At 41.5% G+C, this 23,890-nt stretch overlaps 1 protein-coding gene across 5 annotated transcripts in view; it reads right to left on the bottom strand.

The window, feature by feature from the left end:
• rgs12b (regulator of G protein signaling 12b) overlaps positions 1-21,866 on the bottom strand; it is a 53,071-nt gene extending 31,205 nt beyond the window's left edge. For 4 of the 5 annotated variants that reach the window (XM_030738745.1, XM_030738749.1, XM_030738739.1 and 1 more), the window contains exons 1-5: positions 21,738-21,866; positions 19,425-20,724; positions 18,879-19,118; positions 17,752-18,726; positions 10,003-10,122 (exon numbers count right to left, since the gene is read on the bottom strand). In XM_030738745.1, the coding sequence (XP_030594605.1) occupies positions 10,003-10,122; positions 17,752-18,726; positions 18,879-19,118; positions 19,425-20,486 (2,397 nt within the window). In that variant the 5' untranslated portion in view covers positions 20,487-20,724; positions 21,738-21,866. Of the gene's footprint in view, positions 1-10,002; positions 10,123-17,751; positions 18,727-18,878; positions 19,119-19,424; positions 20,725-21,065; positions 21,296-21,737 lie in introns of those variants that run through there. The other variant, XM_030738742.1, reaches the window with a different exon arrangement.
• Between the last annotated feature and the right edge of the window lie 2,024 nt (positions 21,867-23,890).

Below are 23,890 nucleotides of genomic sequence, written 5' to 3'. Positions count from 1 at the left end.
ACTGAAATGAAACAAAAACTAAACTTGAGCAAACTCAGTCTTGAAATAAACACTGAACTGAAACAGATGATCAATTACAAACATCGTCAACATCTGGTTTATGAGTTCTACATTTCTTCTTTACATTTTAAATATATTTTTTAAGCCCACTCTTTACCCTCTGGCTTTAAAGTTATGGAGAATCCAAATATGCTTTATAGCAATGGCATAGAAAACAGTCTTGTTATTAATGCATTTTTGTCTTTGCCTTATTAGGCATGATGTCAAAAAAAAAAAAAAAAAAAAAAAAATCATCAAAAAGCTTAGTTTCACCCTTAAAAATCACAACAGTAAACATTAAGACATATGTGGGGCCCTGTGCCCATTACATTTCCTTCAACTTCCTATGTATAAAAAATTAATTCTAATGACTACTGACCTGAAACAGGACATTTTTCTCCTTTCTTTTCAACACCACAAGCACCATTTGAGACCACAGAGCTGACAATGTTGTGCCATATTGTTAATGTTAACCTTACACGTCCCTGTATCATAGCAACATCAGAGATGGCTCCAGCACTCAGCGCCCCCACTACCACTCTGACACACACACACACAGTGACAGAGAAGGTCTGAAGGCGCTGCCAACCACTAATTACCAGAGCTTTTAGTGCTAAAGGAGACTGCCCAGCCTAATTTTTAACACATTCAAGTTTCCCTGGTTCAACTGATTTTATTAAATGCACCAGAAATGCTAATAAAGCCACACTGATTCACTCCTAGCTGTGCCATGTGAGAAACAGCTCACTGGTCAGCCGCACATCTTTGACAACCAGGAAGAACCATGAGTCATGACAAGTAACCTGCGCTCAAACTCAGCTCAAACAAATCTCTCAACACAAGGAAAGAGATAGGTGGCAGGGCGCCACACGGGATAAGAGGGATATGACAAAGTTTAGGTTGGCTAGGTCCACATCCTGGTGATAAAAGAAAAAAGAGCAGAGGAAAAGAGAACAAAAGAACAAGGAAGAAGTTAGAAATGTCACATCTCTTACTCCTCTCTTTAGCCTGATTGCTGTGGCCTAGTCAGGCAACATTTTCCTTTATGTGTGTATGCTCTCTGCCATGGCCAGACACACATTTGTCTCACACAGAACCTTGTTAAAAGTTATTACTAAGCAATTTTATATTTTTCTGCTTCTGGAGTAAAACAACACTTCTTTAACACGGTTTTAAGCTTACATACATTTACATTGTTAAAATCTACAACTAATAAGGTATAATTAAAGTGTGTAAACAAGTACATACAATCAGCATTATTTCTGAGTCTCTTCTATCGCCTGTCTAACTTGTGACCTATTGTAGTCCTTGCAGAAGCAGTATAGTGGACTATGAATGGGCTAAAATACTTTTTTTTTTATACAAAAACACAATATTAGATTGAAATTTAGGGGAGAAAATAACTGAAAAGTAAATCCAATGTTGCTGAAAAGTAAACCAGATATAAAGGGAAATTATTGGAAAAGGTGAAGCTCTGACAAAAGACAATATCTTTTTTCTTTTTTTAAAAAAAAGAGCTCATTGAAGTGGCGACAATCAGCGAGGAGGAATCGGTCACAATCTGAATCAATCAGCTCAGTTACAAAACATCAAAAAAACCAAACTTTTTTCCTCCTATAAAGAAGGGTTTAGTTTGGCATCTGTCAGCTTTTTTGTGTGTTGCGCACAATAACCCAACATTGCCCCCTGCTGTTGACACTTAGGTAAGACAGTGAAGAGATCGTCTTTACTTTAAGAGAATTCATACTCGGAGTCAATCTCAGAACCAGTGTTCAGTGAATGGAAACAAATTAGCTAACAATGAATAATAACTGTGAGGACTGTAAACTATAGTGGAAATAAATCCAGTTAAATTTAGTAAAGTAAAAGTAAAAAATATAAAAGATACAGCTGTGCAGTATTTGTGCTTGATGCACCATTAACTGTGCATCTGTTCCTTTTGCAATGTTTCCTTTGAAAACTCACTCTTGAAACTGATGACTTTCAGATCTCTTTTTAAGACAAGACATTTTTCTGCCTGGTAATTATAATGACTCACGTTGCTGTCGTTAAAATTGTAAAAACAGGCAAAGAGCAGTAGAAGTAGGCCCTCATTTCACAGACTCAAACACAGATTTTCTACAATTTTATTGGCACAATTTTGACAATTTAAGTCAACAAAACACAGTTTACCGACTGACTTATCACATGGCACAGTTTGATTGTGCTGATGTGGTAAACTGTATCTGGCACTTGATGAAGATAAAACAGAATCGCTTGTGTTTATTTGAAAGTGGAGCTGCGTCTAACGTGACTGCTGGCCTCCTGCGGTGTTTCGTGTACGGGAGCAGTGTTGATCTTGTCTCATCGTCTCATCATCTGATTTGCCTTCCCTAACACACTCTGCTCTTAGGGGATATCACGAGGAACGACAAACACATACACACACACACACACACACACACACACATACATTCACAGTGAGAGTACACACACATACACACATGCACACACACACAGAAGAAGAAATGTGTGTGCAGGTTCTTATCTCTGGGTGTTCTTATTCACTTTTTTTGGGGGGGATATGAATGAGTTTTTTTATGCCTGGTTGTGTGCGCCTGTGTGTATATGTGTTGTGTGCCGGGTCAGAGGCCTGGCAGGCTGCTCTTTTCTCACTACTGTGTTTAGTGTGCTTTCCACCACAGTGTCAAAACTCCCCCACACAAAACTTCATATGTGTACACACATTCATACACAACCACTGACCTGTTAGGTTACATATATACAGAATCACTGACAACATAGTGTACCTGCACAAAGTACCATGACCTTATATTTCTATACATTTTGCATAACAGATAGTTACTGCAGTATTTTTTGCAAGGCAGCATGATATTTCTTAGGACACTGCTTTAAAACACCAATTTGATAAATGGATCCATTAAACTAAAGAAAAGAATCAACAGGTTTTCCTTTACCTCAGCAGAGCAAAAGCGAGTCTGATGATTGGGTTTCACATGATCACATGATATATAATTCCAGCGAGAGACTTCGCAACTAAAATCCGAGTGCATTAAATTCATTTTAACTTAATAAATATGTTTCGGATGACTGGTACAAACTGATAGTGCGCAGAGAACAACGACAAAAGAGAGAAGTAACACTAAACAGGAAGTTTGGTGAGGCAATTCATCACAATCAGCAACAAAAGATATGATTTTATAACTCAAACTCACACAAACATCCATCTTTAACTGAACTTTAAGCATCTGCTCCAGCAATACTGTTCTAAAACAGTCAAGACTGTGTAGGACTGCTATGATGCTACATGTGACAGAAGCAAGAGAGCCGTCGGTGGGATGAAATATAGGCTGCGTCGCACACTCTTGTATAAATTCCCTTACAAACACATCCAGCTCGTTTACTCACAGGATCAGCGGCCGTTTCAGAATCCACGCTTGAAGTTTGCTGCTCCATGAAGAAAGAGACAAGTAATCCTCAGCGCTACATGTGAGAGCTTCCCTCACTGCACATCGTCATCAGCTGTTGAATGTGCGTATCTGCGCAGAGGGACCGAGCGGCAAAGCCTGATGGCTCTGAAATGTCCAGAACGCTACAGAACGTCACCGTCGCTAGATTCTCTGTCCCTCTGCTTCTCTCTCTTATCCCCCCTCCTCCTCCTCCTCTTCCTCGTCCCTCTCTATAGTCTCTCTTGCCCTGCCTCAATGCTTTTCCCCCCTCCTCTGTCTCTGCTTTTGCACCCACCCTTGTATAATTTCTATTCCACCCACACTGCTGTGGGCAGAGAGGCACGCACAAACACACACTTGAGACAAGTGCGTAGGCATGGCTGCAGAGGGAGACCCCTTGCCATTAAGGAACACACCCACACATAAAATCAGCATTGGGATGAATGTGGTACAAGACAGTGTGGTCTTCTGTCATCTGCTTAGCATGCCCCACGCATGTCTGGAGCGTGGAGAGTAAACTGACATTCATGGTGGTGGAGGGGAGGGCAAAAAAAAAAAAGCAAAAGAGGGAGTAACACTGTTATGCACTGATCTCTCCATTCATCTGACAGCTATGACTGCTATCTGTTGCACTTATTAGGCTGTGTATGACAGTTAAAAGGTAGCTGCATTCCTCAACATGCCTTGACGTTCACACAGTGAACGTACTTGCCCTAACACCCTCTGCCCCACACACTCATCCCTCATGCCTTTCCTCCACATGGCCCAGGGGTGAAAACATAGAGCGAAGCACCACCTTGCTCACACTGATCGCCAATAAATAATCTGCAGACAGGTGGCAAATACACTCAGTAGCACAATGTTTTCTTTTAAAAGCTGTGCGTAAAGTCTGCATTCTGGCCCTGTTTGAAAAGACAAATGAACTTAGAACTCTGGACAACTAAACAAAGTTCATTTTTCAGTTCAGAGCTTTTAACATGGCTATGTTTGGAAACTCCACCAGTTGTACACATATAGCACACATAATTCATGTGTTAGTGCAGGGGTCCTGAACTCGTGGCTCTTTTGCCCATCTCCCTATGGCTTCGACAGAGAAACTAGATGAATATGAAAATGCCAAAGTTATTTTAACATTTACATTTATTATCAGTAAATTATTCTTTACACTCTCCAGTTGTAAAAATGTGTAACTTCTATGTATAGCCTTCTACAGAAATTAAGAGGGTCAAAAGCAGCCTTGTGATTAATTGAACATTAGTAAGTGAGACCACGTCTATAAAAGCAGACGTTTTGATAGTCTGCTGATCTGAAGCATTCGGGTTGCTGACACAATACCACTATCATAATCCTCCCAAGAATGGACATCCCAATGCTCAGAGACACTGCAAAAAAATCCAAGAGGTACATCTCAGACTCTACAGGTCTCAGTTAGCATATTAAATGTTATAGTTCATTTTCTAATTCAGTACAATTATTAAAAGACTAAACAAGTATGGCTGTTTGGATGTAGTTTCCTGAAGAAAGCCTCTTCTCTTCAAAAAGAAAATGGCAGCACAGCTTAGGTTTACAAACCACAAGACTTTGGAACAATGTCCGTTGGACAGCCGAGACTAAAATGGAGATGTCTGACTGTGATGCACATACACACAGCACAAACACAGCATATCAGGACAAACGAATACCAATGAGAGCAAAAGCTGGGTCAAAAATGGGTCCTGAAACAGAACAATAATCCCCAGCACATCAGCAAACCTACAACAGAAAGGCTGAAAAATAAGAGTCAAGATGTTGCAACGGCCCAGTCAAAGTTCAGATCTCGACCTGATTGAAATGCTGCGGCAGGACTTTAAGAGAGCTGTGCATAAACGAACCCCAGCAAACCTCAAAGAACTGAAAGCACAGCAAAGAACAGAGCCAAAATTCCTCCACAATGATGTGAGAGACTGATAAAGTCATACATAAAACAATTACTACAAGTTATTGCTGCTAAAGGTGGTTCTACAAGCTACTGAATCCTGGGGTGCTTAATTTTTCACTGGACTGCATTGAGCCCCTGAAAGCTTTCTTTTTCACAACTGCATGTGTTGCCGCTCCATACATGGCTCCTTTGTTAAACGTTAGCAGTAAACATTTGTAAATGTTGCCATCCCCTCGGTTATTGATACTTGGCTTTTTAAAGTACTTGTAAAATGTATTCTGCGGGCATAAAAGAGACTTTCCGAAATGTGATACATTAACCCTAATCAAGTCACCGGGGTTGAGGCTTGTTTCAGCAGATAACTTGCATTGCAAAGAGGGTGTGGAGTTTGAAAGTAGTGGGAATGAAAAAAGCCCGGAGACTATAATGAAAAATTATAGTTGCATTGAGATTCCAGTGAGTTGGTGAATATGAATTATTACCATTCCAAGAGAGCTTACATACCTTCCAGTACAACTCTGTTTAAAAAAAAAAAAAAAACATACACAGCCCTTCTTATTTTACACTTTGACTGATTGTGACCATGATGCTGGAGAACTTTGCTTTATAAATGTCAGTAATTGTCTTTTTTTTTTTTTTGTATTGGTTTAACACATGCCACAGACACAAAATAACTTCCAAAAGAATGATCTCACAAACTAATGAGTTTGGTCATGAAAGACATTTTAAGTCTAGAGCACATGTTAATGCTTTTCTGTAAATATAGAGGATGTTTGTAAAGATTTTCAGTCATCCAGGTCATGCTTATGAACAAGGGTTATACTAAGAGCAGCTGGACTCTTCTTTTCTTCACTTCATTTAAAAAGATAAAGTTAACTTGTTGCTTTATAATAATTACATTTAATATTTATTATAAAACTACTGTAATTTTCTGCAGCTTCATAGGTGATCATGTCTTCTCAATTGGCAGGATATAAGAGTTTGACTTGGAGTACCTCCTCAGAAGTCTATAGGACAAGAGAGGAGACATATACTCCTGCTTACTCCTGTTGATTGCCAGAAAGATCATCACTGGTAACTGGAGGAAAACATTGCTGCCAACACTAATCCAGTGGATGCGTATACTGAAACAAAAATATATAATGGAGTACATGATGGAAAAGCCGCAATAGTTAAAAGTTAAATAAAGTGTTTATAATTGAAGCAGAAGAGTGGTGAAATAATAGGTTCACACACCAAAACAAATAAAAATGTTCAAATTGGATGTAACTTGTCACTGGAAGTGCCAGAATTTTATAATACCTTTACAATATGCCTTACAAACTGTCCTGATCTTAGAGACAATAAAAGAGTTATTGTATTAGGTTTAAAAATCACAGCACCTTACACCAAAACACCAGTTACTTCTTACATTTAACTGGCTTTCCCAAAAATATAGAGCACACTGTCTGTTTTTGTGGTAGACAGATCTTCCTGGACTGTCTTCAAAACCAACACTAGAGCTCCAGTGGAGAAAAATCTCACGTTCGTTTAACTATCATTATATTCCATCCAGCTCATTGGAAAAACAGCAGCAAACGGCCTATTGTGAGAATTGTTTGGTAGTCGTGTTTGTGCATTTGTCCTGAATAATTTCGCGTGACCGTTGTTATTTAAGATCAATCAAGTACAGCTCAGATTTCAAACCTCCAGGAACACTTGAGAATGATGTGTTTGTGTATCATTCTGCTCTGAATTGGCTGATTCAGTGAGCTGCATGTTAGGTAGCTCCTCTCGTGTTGGTGATGGTCTCTAGAATAGCTCTCTGTGGTTTCAAACATTAGTACTTTGAAACAAAGCTCTGTGTGCACTATTTGACACGTTCTTTAGGGTGTGTGTGTGTGTCCCCACCAAGTTTAATCATATTGTGTACTGGCAGACAAACAAACAAACAAATGGCACTAGTAAAATCATATTTCTGCTTTGGCAGACAAATACGCAGCAAGCCTCTGGCTGACATACACATATGCTATTATGCACAAACATGCCTGTTCACACACAGTTTGAAAGCAGCTGGAGTGGCTTGAACAGCACATCAGACAAGATGGCTATTTGTGTGTGTGTGTGCTTGTGTGTCGCTGAATTAAGAGTTGGTATTTGTTTGTGTATTTTCATGCACGGCTCTTCCTGCATGTGTGCATCTATGCTGTGCATGTGTGTGTGTGAGTATGCATGTCTATATACTGTGTGCGCTTTTGTGTTGAGGCTGCACTAACGAGGGGAATGTCAGCTTGTTGCTCATCAGAGCTCATTAGAAGTGCAGGCTAACACTTAGAACCACATTACCCCCCACCATCGTCATCCCACACACACACACACACACACACACACACACACACACTCTCTCCAATCTCTCTTTCTTTCCTTCCCCCTCAACACAACACAAAGCCCTCTCTGTTTGTGGACATTACTGCATGTGCAGCGAGTGAAAAAGGCCTAACGACCGGAAGAAAAAGGTAGAGAGAGTGGGAGGATGAAGGGGTGAACAAGAAGAAAGAAGAAGAGAGAAACCCTGCTACTGGACGCTCTGGCAATGGGACAGCTACCCCAGTGAAGCTGATACAATAGTGGCCAACTAAAATGTGCAGAAATTCTACACTGCTTCCAGTATCACCACTTGATTATGTACTGTTTGTATATTACAATCTGCTCTCAAGACCCTGTAGATGACAACTGGGCTCTCCGTTATGAATGCAAATTAAATATAGTTTGAACTGAAGCTGAACAAGAAAATTGTGTAAATCTCAGACTCCAAGTGTCTATTAATAGAGTTCCACTTTGAGGAATTTGATTCATTCACAAGATTTGTCTCATAAAAACTGCATTTAGCTAAATAATGGTTTCACTGTTTAAAATACAACTCCTCCACCTTAACTCCAGGCCCGGGACCTCTGTGGCATTTAACTCCCAGTCTTTTTCTCTCTTTCTCCCATGCTTCCTGTTGCTATCTACTGTGCTGTCCAATAAAGGGAAAAATGCCAAAAATGTATATAAAGAAAACTATCACCACTGATGCAACAGTGTGGGATTGCTTATCTGCTCCCACGGTGCCCCAGTCACCACTAAACGGCGGAAACATTAAGCTGTCCTCTGATCTCTATCTTAGACCCAAAGCTACTGTTATGAATTTTGGTCGAGACAGCAGGACTCTGCTGTGGTCTAGGCAACCTTCACATAGACACACACAGAGACAAGATATGCCTCTCAGAAAAACAACACTCATTATTTTCTCTTTTACAGTGTTATCACTAGTTCTATGATTATGAAATACCTTACAGAAATAGAATGTCAGAATAAAATTCCACCTTAATTTACGCAAATACAACCCAGTACAAATAATAATAGTCTTTGTATCTTTCCTGTCTGACTACCAAAATAGCCATTGCTGATTTTCTCGTTATTAAATCCCGTAAAGTAGAACTAAATAAGCATATTGTTAAGCAAAACTCATGGCTCTCAAATGACTGGATATTAGGTCATTTCTTGAAGCTAAAAGGAGAGCAAAAGGCTAATTCTTACAACAACGTAGCGGTACTGTTTTTGGCTCTAGATACAAAAATTATTCAAAGAAGTTTTAAAAACATTTGTCTAGTTTTCATGAATCCTGTCCCTGATTGCCCTTCACTTTGTATTCTGAATATGTACACACATTTTATTTAAGAAAGCAAAGAAAAGAAGAAATAATATTAACTGTCCCTATGACAGAAGAGAAGCTTGATTTCTCTCTGTTGGAGAAATGGCTAATCTGTGGGTAATAGAGCTGTCAGCCTGATCAATCAAAAAATAAAATAAAAACATACACGCAAAATTTTAATATCTCTACACCTAGAGATTGCTAATGTATTTGTTATTTCTACCTCTATTGATCAGTCTTTTTTATGTAAAGTAACCATGGAACTATGCTCTTATTTCCTCTTAGGAAGGGGAATTTGGTTATGTTAATGTGTCTGTTTTATGTCTACATTTTAAAATGAGTTAATACATACGTCTGTAGAAAAAACGGCTCTGTCCATTACTATGTGTATGTTGCCATGGTGATGTGAGAAGAAGGCTTTATGTGTCAAGTGAGGATGTATGGTGTGTATGAGATACTCTTATTAGGTCCTGTTTACATGAAGTTTCCAGTGGAAACAGTGTCGTTTTGCCGTTGTCGTTTACGAAAAGTGACGCTTCAGAAACAATCTCCGTTTACACGGAAACACAGAAACGCTGCAGCTCCTATTGCCAGGCCACAAGTTGGCGATGTGGCTATAGTGCGCATCTGCAAGTGCCCCCGTTTCCAAAAAGTATAGTTTTCGTCCATTTACAGAGACCGGAGCCCGTTTCCAAAAAGTATCATTTTCACTCTGTTCTCGTGTAAACGCAGTGCTGAAACGCATCAAAACGTAGCCGTTTTCATTTTGAAACGGTGTCGTGTAAACTTAGAGATAGATGCTACACATGAGGCTCGAATTTGACAATAACATGATAGCCAAATAATGCCATAACATTCAACACTGGTTGGTACAATTTTGTTGGTATAAGTGCATGCATATAGATTATGTATAAATACACTACCTCAAGGTCATCCAGGGAGCGGGCCAAGCTGAGACGTTTGGACCGTCCAAAGGAGCGCCTAGCTGAGGAGCGCTGCTGGAGAGGAGGGAATCCCATGGTCAGACCTCGGAAACGACCACCCTAAAGGGAAAAAGTACACACCTTAAGTTCACACATATAATAGACTCTTACTAATACCATCTGTTCTTGGCCTATCTCAATAACTGTTTATTAGATCCACTTTAAACTTGGCAGGTGTGTTGCTGGGGATCAGAGTAAATGCAGCGCTGAGTGTGAGTTTGTTTGGATGAGTGATTCTCATATTTTTGCTAAAAGCTGGTCTCTGTTATCACTCTTTCACCAACAGAGACTACTGCATGCTCCACTCTAGAAGGAGTAGGAGGGGCATACATATGCACATCTTTGGCTATCTTTGTGAGGACATTCACTGATCATAATGCATCCTCAAATTATACAGTACTGTGCAGAAGTCATAAGCCAGCCCTCATTCCTTTATATTTTTCTTCCAAGGAGCCACACTTTCTTGTAATCTATTTAATGTTGTCTTGAGCAATAGTTCTCAAGTCATTCTGAAGGTCTTTCAAAGTTATTTTTGGACACTGGCTGCTTTTTCACTCATTTTCAGTCCATTTCATGTACCTGCCGATTTGGAATGTTTTTTGTTTTTAAGCCACTAAACATTGACCTATGAATCATTCAAGCATAAAAAGGCACCTACCTCAATTGTTACTAGCAGCCTGTGACAAAAACACATAATCTGTTCCCCTTTCTTTAATTGAATCTACGAAAAATGCCAAAGATAACACATTTTAATAGACATAAAATAGTATTTTTGCACCAACAAGTTGATTCCCAAACCCCTATTAGCCAAAAGCTTGACATATATCAGCGTGGCATGCAGTGTGTCCTTAAAGAATTTGAGTAAACTGTACAAGTGGCGGACAAAAGAAGTGGCAGGCCTAAAAACCTATCTACAGCAGATGAACAGTATCTGAAAGTCACGTCCTTAAGAAATAGAAGAAAGATTCAGCAAAGACCTGACACAGGGCCTGAGAGAATCCTCTGACCCCTCAGTTGATCCATCTACTGTTCACTGAGGCCTCACCAGAAATGTTCTCAAGGGAAAGGTGGCCATCAAATAGCCATTCTTAAGGAAGGGAAACAGGGAGGAAGAAAAGCCTGGAGTATGCCAAATTACACAAAAACTGGACTGAAAATCAGTTATAATAGGTCTTATGGCATGATGAAGCCTATCGAAGCCAGGAGAACTATTCCTAGCGACCACTTAAAGAAATTAAAAGAAAGATTTTCATTTCTTTTAGTCTCTGTATCCCCTCGGCTGGCTGCATTTCCCTTGGAGTTTTCACCTCTGGCAGAACTTCGACAGCGTGCCAAGGGCTGGGGACAGTGAGTCAGAATGGACCATGTTCTATACCTTCATTATCGAGGCCATGGGCCACTGCATAGAGCTGTGGCTGCAAGGTGGTTGTGGTGTTAATCTCTGAACCAGATGGTGGGCACCGGAAGTGAAGGGAGCCATCAAGCTGGAGTCCTATCAGGACTGATTAGCCTGTGGGACTTCAGAAGCAGCTGACAGGTACCAGCAAGCCAAGTAGAATGCAGCTCAAGCAGTGGCAGAAGCAAAAACTCGGGTGTGGGAGGAGTTTAGTGAGGCCATGAAAAAAAGACTTTTGGACTGCCTCGAAGTGCTTCTGCCAAACCACCAGGCGACTCAAGAGGGGAAAGGGATGCTCTACTCACACAATGTATTGTACAGGTGGGGTACTGCTGACTTCAACAGAGAATATAGTCAGGCAATGGAAAGAATACTTCGAGGATCGCCTTAATCCCACAGAAACGTCTTCTATAGTGGAAGCAGAGCCTGGGGACAATTTGCCCACCACTGGGGGTGAGGTCACTGAGGTAGTTAAACAACTCTTGGTGGCAGGGCCCCTGGAATGGATGAGATTCACCCTGAGTTATTGAAGGCTCTGGATGTGGTACAGCTGTCTTGGATGACACACTTCTGTGACATCGTGTGGAGATCTGGGGTGGTACCTCTGCAGACTGCAGTGGTGGTTCCAATTTTCTAGATGGAGGACCAGAGGGTGTGCTCCAACTATAGGGGGAATCCCACTCCTCAACCTCTCCAGGAAGGTCTATGTCAGGGTGCTAGAAAGGAAAGTTCGTCCATTAGTCAAACCTCAGATTCCTTAGAAACAATGCGCTTTTCGTCCTGGTCGTGGAACACTGGACCAGCTCTTTATGTGCTCAAGGGCATTTGAGTGTGCATGTGAGTTTTGTGTTTTGTGGACTTGGAGAAGGCATTCGACCACGTCCCTCGGCATATCCTTTGGGGGGGGGGGTTGCTGCAGGAAAATGGGGTGTCTGGCCTGTTGTTACAGGCCATGCACAATTGCAGCAAGAGCTTGGTCCGCATTGCCAGCAATAAGTCAGCCTTGTTTCCAGTGGGTGTTAGACTCTGCCAGGGCTACCCTTCGTCATCAATTCTGTTCATAATGGACAGAATTTCTAGGCATAGCCATGTGGTGGAAGGCTTTCGCATTGATGGCCTCAGGATCTCATCTCTGCTTTTTGCAGATGATGTTGTCCTGTTGGTTCCATCAGGTTGCTGGCTCCAGCTTGCTGGAGCGGTTTGCAGTCGAATGTGAAGCAGCAGGTACAAGAATTAGCACCAAGTCTGAGGCCATGGTTGTAAGCCAGAAAAGGGTAAGGTGCCCACTCCAGGTCAGGGACTACTTCCTCCCCAAAGTGGAGGAGTTTAAATATTTTAGAGTCTTGTTCACGAGTGAGGGAAGAAGAGAGCGGGAGACTGGCAGACTGGGACCATGGCTACAGTGTTGTGAATGCTGTACCATTCTGTTGTGGAGAAGAGAAAGCTGAGTACAAAAACAAAGCTATTCTTTTACCGATCGATCTACATCCCTGCTCTCACCTATGGTCATGAGCTTTGGGTAGTGACCAAAAGAACAAAATCGTGGATACATCTGACTAGGATGCCTACTGGATGCCTCTTGGGTGAGGTCTTCCGGGCATAACCTACTAGGTGGAGGCCCCGGGGAAGACCCAGGACATGCAAAAGATTATATCTCTCAGCTGGCCTCAGAATGCCTTGGTGTTCCCCCAGATAAGCTGGAGGAGGTGGCTGGGGAGAGGGAGGTCTGGGTTTCTCTGCTTAGGCTACTGCCCCTCCGAATGGGATTTGGACTACTTTATATTATTGTAATATGGTACATATCAGGAAACTGCCAGCTACAATAGTACAAGAGTGCAGTTGAATGAATATCAAACACTGTTGTTGACTCAACTGATTCAATATAATTGGATCTTCCCAGCATGGAGCTGCAATTTCTTAGATTTTGCTCTAGCTAAGGACTTACATGAATATGAAAGTAAAGTATCTGGTCTTAGCCACCAGAGAAACCTAACATTAACTGTCAAGTTCTGGAGCTCTTATTGATGTGGGTGAATACCATTCTTCAAAAAGATGCTCCCTCATTTGTTTTTTTTGATAATATTTTGAGGGTACTGTTTAACACGTCAATGTTAAATCTCCCATGGATGTTCAAATGGGTTGAGATTTGGTGACTACAAAGACCAAAGCACGATTCGCATAATGTTTTTTGTTTTGTTGCATATTTTTTAACCCATCAAGCTATTTAGCAACCCCTCGTGTTCTGTGGATGGGGGTATTGTCATCCGGCAAGAGACCATCCCATCAGGATAAATTACCCTATGATGAATATCAGGGTTAAGGTGATCATGTAGAACAACCTTGTATCAATGTGCAATGACCCTTTCCTCTGAAGGAAACAAACTAGGCCAACAAAATGCCTCCTACAGAATAACAGAGCTCATGTACGGACGGACTAAGCATTTGGGCTTTTCCCTTAATATGTCACACAAATAATGGTGATAAATGTAGTAAATGTAACAGCACTGGTGTCCTATTCCTATTCATAACAAGGAATTTCACCATAATTATGACAAAGATATGTTGTAGGTGACTGGAGGTGTCTCAGTGACATAGTTTGTCAACCACACACCAGGCTTAAGTATAGATATCATAAATCACAGTTCTTAAAAAAAAAAAAAATCATTATTATCAGAGATTACTACTGTATATATTTTTATTATCATGTTTAGAGATCTATCAGTTAACCAGATTCTGCCATAGTAAAAGGGACACAATGCCAATTTATCTGCAGTTTATATAAAACCTTCCCATGGCATAATAATATTAGATTTGATTCTTTTTACTGGCCAAACATACATTGGCCAAGCCAGACAGGTTTTCACTGACAGCTCTGGGTGACCTGAGGCATAAGTGGGAAGGCTGGGTGCATACCACATGGGCACTAATGGCCTGAGCAGCAAGTCTTGAGGTCAGATTGCAGCTGGTTGGACCATTCACTACATCTCACCCCCCTACACTTTTGTTCTGTATTTCCTGTCTATGACAAAAAAAGCTCTAAAATAAATACCAAAAAAAAAGCATGTACATAAACAAAATGCCACTACTTCTATATCCTAAGGCCAGGATTCTCAAAGTGCCATTTTGATAACACTTCATGTGACCCACGAGAGCAACAACAAAAGAATGCACTTCGTGCATTCATTCATCCACAGTTCATGGTTGTATAGCAGCCCAGCAAAAATGTATCTGTGATTTCAGCTCTATTGTTGGTTAAAGTATAACAGGCCATATAAACGAGCATTACCAACATAAAAACACCATATTCCGAACTGACATATTACACACACTGATCGAAAGTGGTTTCTGGCTCCCTAAATTGGCACTCAGTCATTAAAAATGTAAGAACTCCAACAGTGTCTGCATATGTACACTCGGTGGGACAAATGTTACAGAAAACTGAATTTCTAAATGTCACTGCATTATATGTTTGTTCCTACACTGTGCAGCTTTGCAAAGGGATTTCTGTTACACATGTGTCTGCTCTACATGGATTTATTTTTTCAGCTAAATGTTAAATTCCAGATGTTACATGCAGTCATATGCAGTCCTGTGATTTTGCATGCAATACCAAAAAGTACTTGAGTCAAATGCCACAGCCACAGAGATACTACAGAGACATGCATGAACACACAAACCGTACTTGTAAAACTCCTCTTAAGGGAGTACTACAATGTGCTTTTGCAGTTGACTGTAGCACATGTCACTGACATCTCTATTAAGTGTATTTAAATCTAATATTTGAATAAACTAGTGTATGCAGGAGTAGTACAATGGAAACCCACCAATTAATGGAATAAAGTTAAAACAGCTCAGCTGTTACACTATGCCATAAACTGCTGTCTTAAAATAACCACAGCAGGGTCGTGAAAATTTATTATCCAAAGCCATTAGACAATAATATAACCACTCTGAGTGCTGTAAAAGAGAAGAGGAAATTAGTGCTGTTTGGCCTTCACAAGTCTACAATTAACCATTTAACAACTGTTGCTCTTTCATCTTTAGAGAGCAATAATATTCTTTCTTTTTCTCCTCTCACGAATTGCATTCCTCCAATCTTCTCGTATTATAAGAGAAGCCACACAATCAATGGCCCCGAGCTGATTAATGAGTAATTAGCCATTGCTGACAGGTTTCATATGCAGGTAGAATCTGACTGGCTGCTTAGGAGTAGGTCTCTTTGGCATTTCATCGTGCAGTGACCAGTGGTGTTGCCTGGATACTGAGTCACTTCTGCATTTGTGTGTGCGCACGCATGTGTGCCAGATAATGCAGATTTGAACAATCAATAACATGTGCGGACACAATCATTTTCACACGACCTCTGTGTAACCCAGACAGTTTAAGCCAAGTTTCACTTTTAATGGCAAGAGATCTTATGCAAAAAAAAAAAAAAAAAAAAGAGGGGATTTTGGAAGATGCTGAGATTTAGGTTGAAAGGAAAATGATAAAGTGTCAATCTGACTCACTGGTGCCGGGGTTGTTTTGGGCGTGGCTGCACTAGAGCCTTTTCAGAGAATCTGAAAGGACTAAATTTTAGTGGAAAACTCACAGCTCGTATCTGCGTAGTTGATCTTCACACCCTCTCCATCATAAACACACTCATACATAACCACACACACGTTTAAAACAGCAAAAACAAGCAAAAACATACACACTTCCTGTAAAAACAACAACAGCATAAACCAGTATAATTTGATTTGAATGAATACCTACGACATCCCAAAATAGAAGTTGTTTTGTTTATTAATTACAGTAAATAGTAAATTGCCTGCAATTTTTCAGTCATTTTCTGCCTTAACAGAAAAATCGCTTTATACTTAGGCTGTAATTCACACACATTTACTAGGTCACATTTATCAAGATTCTCCTGCTTATTTCTGTATCTAACAAGCCAACACAATTTCTGCATAATCATAGATGACCTTCAGGTACACACATTTTCTTTTTATCATGAGTGATGTAAGGTTTTAAAAAGAACAGATTTGTTTTTTTTAAGCTGAAATGGTTTCCCGTGCACAACTGCAAGTAGAGAAGGTCTACAGATGTTTAGGTAGTGAAACAGTGCCCCCATGTGTCAAACATTGAAAGGCAATTAATGTTAATGCCTTGATATGTTGCATGCAATAGTTAACAAGGCAGAAAGAACCAGTACATGAAAACAGAAAAGTCTTACACAACTGAATCTTTATCTTATTCTTGCCTACAAGCTCACATCCACCTTCCTGTCCAGGCTTTCCAAACACTTACTCTGACTGTCCCCTAGTGTCCCTGATACACTGTTTTCTAAGATATCTGCTGGGAGAACCACCAGCATCCTTCAGTATCAAAACAACTATCTTCTGTACCTTTCTAATATGTAAATGTAGACAGACACAACGTGGCTGTTTGCTACATACATGCTTTAGACTGATAAGGGTACAGATTAATACTGATGGAATCTAGTCAAGCTGGACATACAGTGTTGTACCTTTTCCTCTTTGCATTTCCTTGTTGCTATTGTCTGCAAACAATAACCAGCCAATCTACTACTTCTGTACTTTATATCTCAATAAAACAGGAAATGTATTCTAGTACAACAATGCAACCAGGCTATATTTAAAAATTATGCCAAGTAAATAACAGGATACTGTACAATTACTTCACTAAACCCGCTCTGCTGTAATGATGAGTCTTATTAGAGAGGAAAACAGGTGGTTTTCAGGTGAAGGCAGATGCCTGGCTACTGCATAATACATGATCTGATACAGGAGCAGCGAGGATAAATAACTTATCAATCCATTTGTATAGAGTCTGGGGAGAGAGCCAGCTGGGGTGTTCACATTATTCAGTGTCTTTTACAGGGATGTTTAGCTAGGGTGGACATGGTTCTTGGTAACTTTAAAAAACAAGTGAAAAGTTTTGTGTCAGAGTGAAATGAAATTTGGAGCACTGAATGAGCAGAATTCTAGGCCTTGAGAAGAAAATGCATACATGGATTTATAGCCATAACAAACTGTAATCTAAACAGACTCTAGACAGAGTAAATTTCCACAACAGAGATGTGCGATGGGGGATGCTACCTGCATGCTAGGCTTCTCATCTTACGGTCAGTTTTAACACAACTCTCCCAAAAACTACCACCTGGCACTGCACAGCACTTCAGTGATCAGACACATTGGGCAATGTGAATAAAATGAATACATTTTCAGAACTAAGACTGTTTAACCACAGGTTTACTAATTGGAATATTTCATAACTTTGTTAAAACTTACCTTTTTCTCTCCATCCTTGGCGTTCCCTCCTCGTTTCTTCTCTCTTTCACTTCTCTCTGCCCCAGTCCACTCCCTATCACCTGTCCCAAATAATTTCTTAGCCCACTCATCCTTTTGAAAAGCCAGCCGGTGGGTGTGGGGATGTGACTGAGGTGGAGGCTGGCTTCCTCCAGGTGGTGGCAGGTGGTCTCCAGGTGCCAGTGGGGCACGGTAGCGGTCAGCCGGGATCTTATTCATCGGTGGGGGCAGGGTGCTGCAGTTGGCAGACGACCATCCGTCAGTGGATTCGGCGTAGGATTCCTGATCGCTGCTAAGGCCCTGGAGGTGGCTGTGGTGGTGCTGCTGACGCCAGTCTCTCAACACATGGACTGGTAGCCACCGCTGCGGTTCCACCCCTACTGCTCCTCCAGCCCCTCTCCATTCTCCTCCCCCAACAGCTCCTCCCCGCTTTCCCGATGAGTAGTGGTGTGGGTTGACCCCTCTTGAATGCCTGACGGGGACATCAGGGTGAGATAAGGGGAGAGGGTGAGGGAGGTCAGCCAGGTGGGGATCATTACGATAGTGGCCATTTTTCAGTGTTGGAGGAGGTGGATGACAGGTTGCTGCTCCTAGGGTGGGGCTCCAAGCCTGCTGGGATGAAGGTGGGCTGTCCCAGTGGCGTGGCCCAGAGATGTGGTTGTGATTTGGAGGACCTCCAAGATCAACTAGAAGCACTCTGTTGCTCTTCTCTTCTGGTAAAAAGTTGCCAATCCCACTATCACTGTTGCTGCTGGTGCTGTGGTTCTGCTGGGCATCATTGTCTGGGTCATGGAAAGCACGGGCTCGAACCCCTTCAATGTTGTCTCCCATGTCCCGGTAAAGGACGGAAACAAACTGGAGGAGAGGCTGAGAACTGGGTGGGAATTCCAAACAGCCTCCTGTGTCTGGGTCAGGGGTACACTCAAAGCCAAACCTCCTGGCAACACTCAGATGGACCTGAGGAAGCAAGTAAATTATAAGAAATAAACTAAAAAATAACAATAACTAAAGAAAGTATTCACTAACTGCTAATATTACCTATGATATTAATAACATTTAATTTCTGAAGATATTTCTTTCTCATCTTAATTTTTAATTGTGATTTGTACCTGGTGGTGACACAGGTCTGGGTCCACAATGAACACATGGCAGGAAGTCCTCAAACTCCCCTCTTCATCTCGTCCAATGCTGAAGTGGCGATCATCGTGGTCGTCTGTGGCTTGCATCGTGACCAGTCCAAAGAATCGGCGGTCATCGGGACAGCAGGCGCTGAAGGCTAGTTTTTCTGCAGGATAGGTGGCCAGGACCTGACCTCTGTCACTGCACAAACGCACACTGTCATGCATGACCTGGTAGGATATAATTAATGCATATTACCAAACTTGATACCAGGGAAAATATGGTTAACAATATTATCACACCAGGTTTCTATTAGATAATCTATTCAGTGTATTCTGTGTTTTTCAACAGTTTCAATAATGCTATTTTTATAATCAGATCTAAACTTCTTTAATTGCTGTTAATACTAAACTACTACAGTATTTTACCAAATAATAAGGATGGTTAACAGGACATTAAAAATTTAACATCAACACAAGGGTCAAATCAAGAAAAGGGGAAAAAAAAAAAAAAAAAAAAAAACTCTTCAGTCGCACCTTCATGAGGACCAGTGAATGAATCTTTTGCTCAGCTCGTAGACGCCTCATGCTCCCTCTGATGGCCTGCAGACTGTCACTCTCTAGGTTTGTCCCTGTGGAGGCGAGCTCAATGGAGCCCAGATAGCCAACAATCATTCCCACATTAAGGATACCCTCACTGGGCTCTAGGCCCAAGTCACCCCCATCTCCTACATCAACATCCTGCTCTTCGTGGTGGTGAAGGTGGAGATGGCGAAAGTCTGATTCTAGGAAGACTGAATCATCATTCAGAACTTGGGCCATCTCTTCCTCAGAGAGCAGGTTTGGGTTGCTCTGGGAGTGTGAGGAATTGTGATATGGTGGGAATTCTGGATCAGACAGTGGACGCGGCTTTGACAACGATGAACTAACCCCAGGCCTCTCTTTGTCTGAGCTGCTGGAGGAGTGGCTGGAGTTCTCAAAGATCATGTTAAAAATTCCACCAGACTGCAGCTCTGCCACCACCTTCTCTGCCCTATTGATGCCCTGCTGCTTAGTATCCAGTTTGGGTTTGTACCAACCTCCACGAGCTCCACAGCCTGACCTGCTGTTATTGTTATTGTTAACACTGTTATCATAGAAACCATCCAACTCATCATCACTAGAGCATGAGTCCAGGTAGGATGCCGCCATTGCGTTACTGCTGTGGTGACGGCTGCCAGCAGAGCGTTGGTGGTGCCGCCTGTGACGTTCTCCTTCAGCGATTACTAGTTTCAAGACACCAGAGCAGCGTCCGATCAGTTTGACCACATCTTCGTGTGACGCCTTGGAGACATTGATGTCGTTCACAGAGAGGATGTAGTCTCCAGAGCGCAACCCGACATAGTCAGCAGGGCTCCCTTTCAGGATGCAGCTGAGGACACAGGGGCTTTGGCCTGACAACGTGAACCCATACCCTGTTCTCCCTCTTGCTACCTCCACGCCCCGAATACGGCCCTGCTGAGGCTGAGGGAAGTTGAGTCCACTTCCACCAACAGGGCGCCTTTTGGATGATGCGTCCATTTGCCTGGACATTGTGCCAGGAAACTTTCTCTTGTCCATTTATTCAGTGAATTTCAATTTGCATTTGTCATTCTAGGTCCTTATTCTCTACTCAAGCAAGAACACAGCGTACATCCAACGTCTATCTTCTCGTCAAGCAGCTCAGCTGTCAGGTTGCTACGAAAAATGAGCAGCAGCTCAAAATGCAGCAGATGGGTGTGAACCCGAGCCTCAGCGCTGACACCACCTTGCTAGGCCTCCCATCCTGGTGTTACAATCTCTTCTCCAGGCAGGTTACCTGAGGAACAAAAGAACAGAACCAAGTCAGTTATAAGATATTTGTCTCTGGGCTTTGGGGCCAAATATGCTCACAGGTGTATGTGCTGCAAACAGTTATTTAGCAGACCACACTGAAGGGAGGGAACTGACACGGCCACACCCGTAAAGGCTGGAGTCAGCACCTCTGTCAGGTAGACCTACAGAGACCCGGCCCAGCACACCTGCGCTGTGGGAAAACTTCCAAACAACTCTCGCTTTCGTTTGTGTTTTACAAAAACTTAGTGGGTTAAATATGAGCGGATATATTTTAAGTCTTGTTAGAAGGACGCTGACATTAGCTAAGACTAGCTCACGAGTTACCGTTAGTTTAGTTATCTGAGCATGCTAGCAGAGTTATCACTGCTTGAATGACGAGAGGAACCCACAACAGCGTGTTTGTCACTTTATGCTGAGAAACACATGCTACTTCTCAGCCCACGGAGTTACAAAAAGTTTTTTTTTTTTCCTTGCCGTGACTCGCTGTTCAAAAACGCAGCCACCCATGCTTAAACCGTAGTCCCGCCCCTCAATTTCCAGCTCTTTGGAATGTCGGTGCGTAACTGTGGCAACGGCGGCGTACACAAACTTTCCCAACTTGTCATTGGCTATCTGGTTTGTCAATCAGATAGCGAACAGTTATGCGGACAAACTGACAAAAGTTAGATAGAGAAATCATATATCTATGTCTATCTATCTATCTCTCTCTATATATATATTAAAAAAAAGTACTAAGGGTGGACGGTTCCACAGGTGTCAAAAACGCGACGGGAAAGCCGCTGCAGCCTGTTTAATTATTGCAAACTCAGAACAATATCTGTGTCTTTATCAGCAGAAAACAGCACGAAGCGAAAACAGCTGGCTTGAATAGTTGTGTTTAAAAAAAAAAAAAAAAAAGCAGGGATGGCTAAGAGGTGGATGCAGGTCTTTTTCGTGTTCCGACAACGATGTTTGGACCAGACGGTTCACTCAACGAGAGATTAAAATCTGACTTACTTGTCGGTGTCCAGCGGTGATGCTCCCGGAGAAGTTTCCATTGCTGCGTAGCTAAGGTTAGTTGGGTAAACTCAGGGGCGATGGGTAAACAAAAGAAAAGGCTGCACCATCTGGCGAAGTAGCCTTAAGAGGAGGAGGACTGGAGGAGAGGGAGGTGTGTTTAGAGTGGGCAGCGGAGGAGGGTGTACAGAGGAGAGGAGGGGGACTTTAACTGCTGAAATAATACAGAATTAAAGTTCAAAAACTCCACAGCCATGTTATTTCTTATAATAGTGCAGTCCATATCCCTGAACTCCACCAAAGCTGGCAATAATGTACAATTTGAACCAAACCAGCTCATTTCAGCGAGAAATCTGCTGAAGCAGCTCAACCATTACATCTAAATGTGTTCTAAAACTAGACTTAATAAAACATTAAATCAAATTTTAAAAAATGAGTATTAAAAAAGTAAAAAGGAAACAATGATTATGGAGACTTGAGATGTTTACGTTACTCAGTCAACTCTCTGTTTTTCTCCTGACAAATACCCTCATTATTAATAATAATTAAGCAAACTAAAAACTAAGATGAACTGAAAACATTTTTTTTTTTAAAAAAAGGAAAAATTAAAAAACTGGAATAACTGACTAGAACAGCAGACCTGTTCCTTTTAATGTTTTAGGCTCAAAAGCATCTCAGAGTTTCTCTGATGTGCAATAAATGCTACCAAAAAGTTTTAAAACATCATTTTCAGCTACATGTGATTTTTCAGATGATGCGATATAAAGCAAACCAGTAAAGTTCAGGTATAAGCAGCAGCTAGTTACTTAATGCCTGTGCCATCCTGATTTCAGTGCTTCATGAACCATATGGTAGCTGCCTAGTAATCCTGCTAATATCTTTTAATCAGGACCACCCATCTTAATGATGCTGTAAAACAAGAGCATACTTTCATACCGTGTGGTCTATAAAAGGGAATTTTACTGCCCAGCTCAGGAAAGGAAATTGTACAAAATGTGATAACTTGACCGTGTAAGAGGTCAGTAAGTTTTACAGTGTGGACCTTCCAATGAGCACATCTCTCAGCTGCTTGTGCCCAGCTCGGCTCGACTGTTGCCTTTCTGGTTAATTGGAGCTGGCTGGCAACAGCTTGCTCTTTCTGGATAAGACGAGGATGAGGCAGAGCATTTTAAATGTCTGTAACCGGACAGGTCGATTGTGCTAGAGACACACAATGGCTCCTGTGGGTGCAACGCAGCCTTCGCTGTAATACTGTTATCTGAAAACACATAAAGCACCGGTTTACAGTCTGAGCTGTCATGCACGATTTACAACTCTCACTCAGGAAATCAAATCTCAGATCAGGGTTACATGTTTAAATAATTTATTTCTACAACAGACCATATGCAGTGATTAATCTCTTTGAAATATTAAAATGAACAAATACACAATCTCCTCCAGTCTTATTTTTACAGGCAATTGTAGATTTAAAAAAAAAAGGGGGGGGGGGGGGGCTTCAGGTTCTGTTGAGGATCCTGCCTTTAAAAAAAAAAAGAAAAGAAAAAAATAATGGGGGAATTATATCATTTTCAATCTACCACCTCCAGAATTATGCTTATTGGAAGTAGTTGCCAAATTAGGTCAAGATACACAATAAAGGCCTTGGTAGAGAAACGTCTTAAATCATGATTGTTTTTTCCAAGAGTAGCAACTGCTACTTCTTTTCAGACTCATTCATTCCTAACGTGGAACAAAATGAAGCCTTTAGTGGGAGCGTGTTAAATCAGAGTAACGTGAACTCAAAGCCCATCTCCTAAAACCACAAAAGATTTCTGGCTAATCGCATTATTCCCAGCAGGGGTCCCCTGCTCTTATGCTTGGAGACGAGCTGAAAAATCAAAATTTTTATCCACCACATTTCCAAGTTTTCCTTAAACATCTTAAGTAATGTGGAGATTTTTTTTTTCTCTCATTTTTAATTTCTTTCTCCTACACCAAGAATTCAAAATGACTTTGAAACAGGACTCATTGAGGCCCCTTTAATCTGCTTCAGCAAGGCCTCACACTGGAATCTGAACAGCTGCAGAGGACTTTTGTCATTCATTGAGTGAATACATCATTTTCACACGATCAAAGGAAACCAGTCACCAGCATTAAGGCTGGTGACTGGTTCC

Source organism: Archocentrus centrarchus, chromosome 1 (genome assembly GCF_007364275.1).
Source record: "Archocentrus centrarchus isolate MPI-CPG fArcCen1 chromosome 1, fArcCen1, whole genome shotgun sequence".
Classification (NCBI taxonomy): Eukaryota; Metazoa; Chordata; class Actinopteri; order Cichliformes; family Cichlidae; genus Archocentrus; species Archocentrus centrarchus.
The sequence above is the reverse complement of the archived record's forward strand: the minus strand, read 5'-3'. Positions and strand labels throughout refer to the sequence as shown.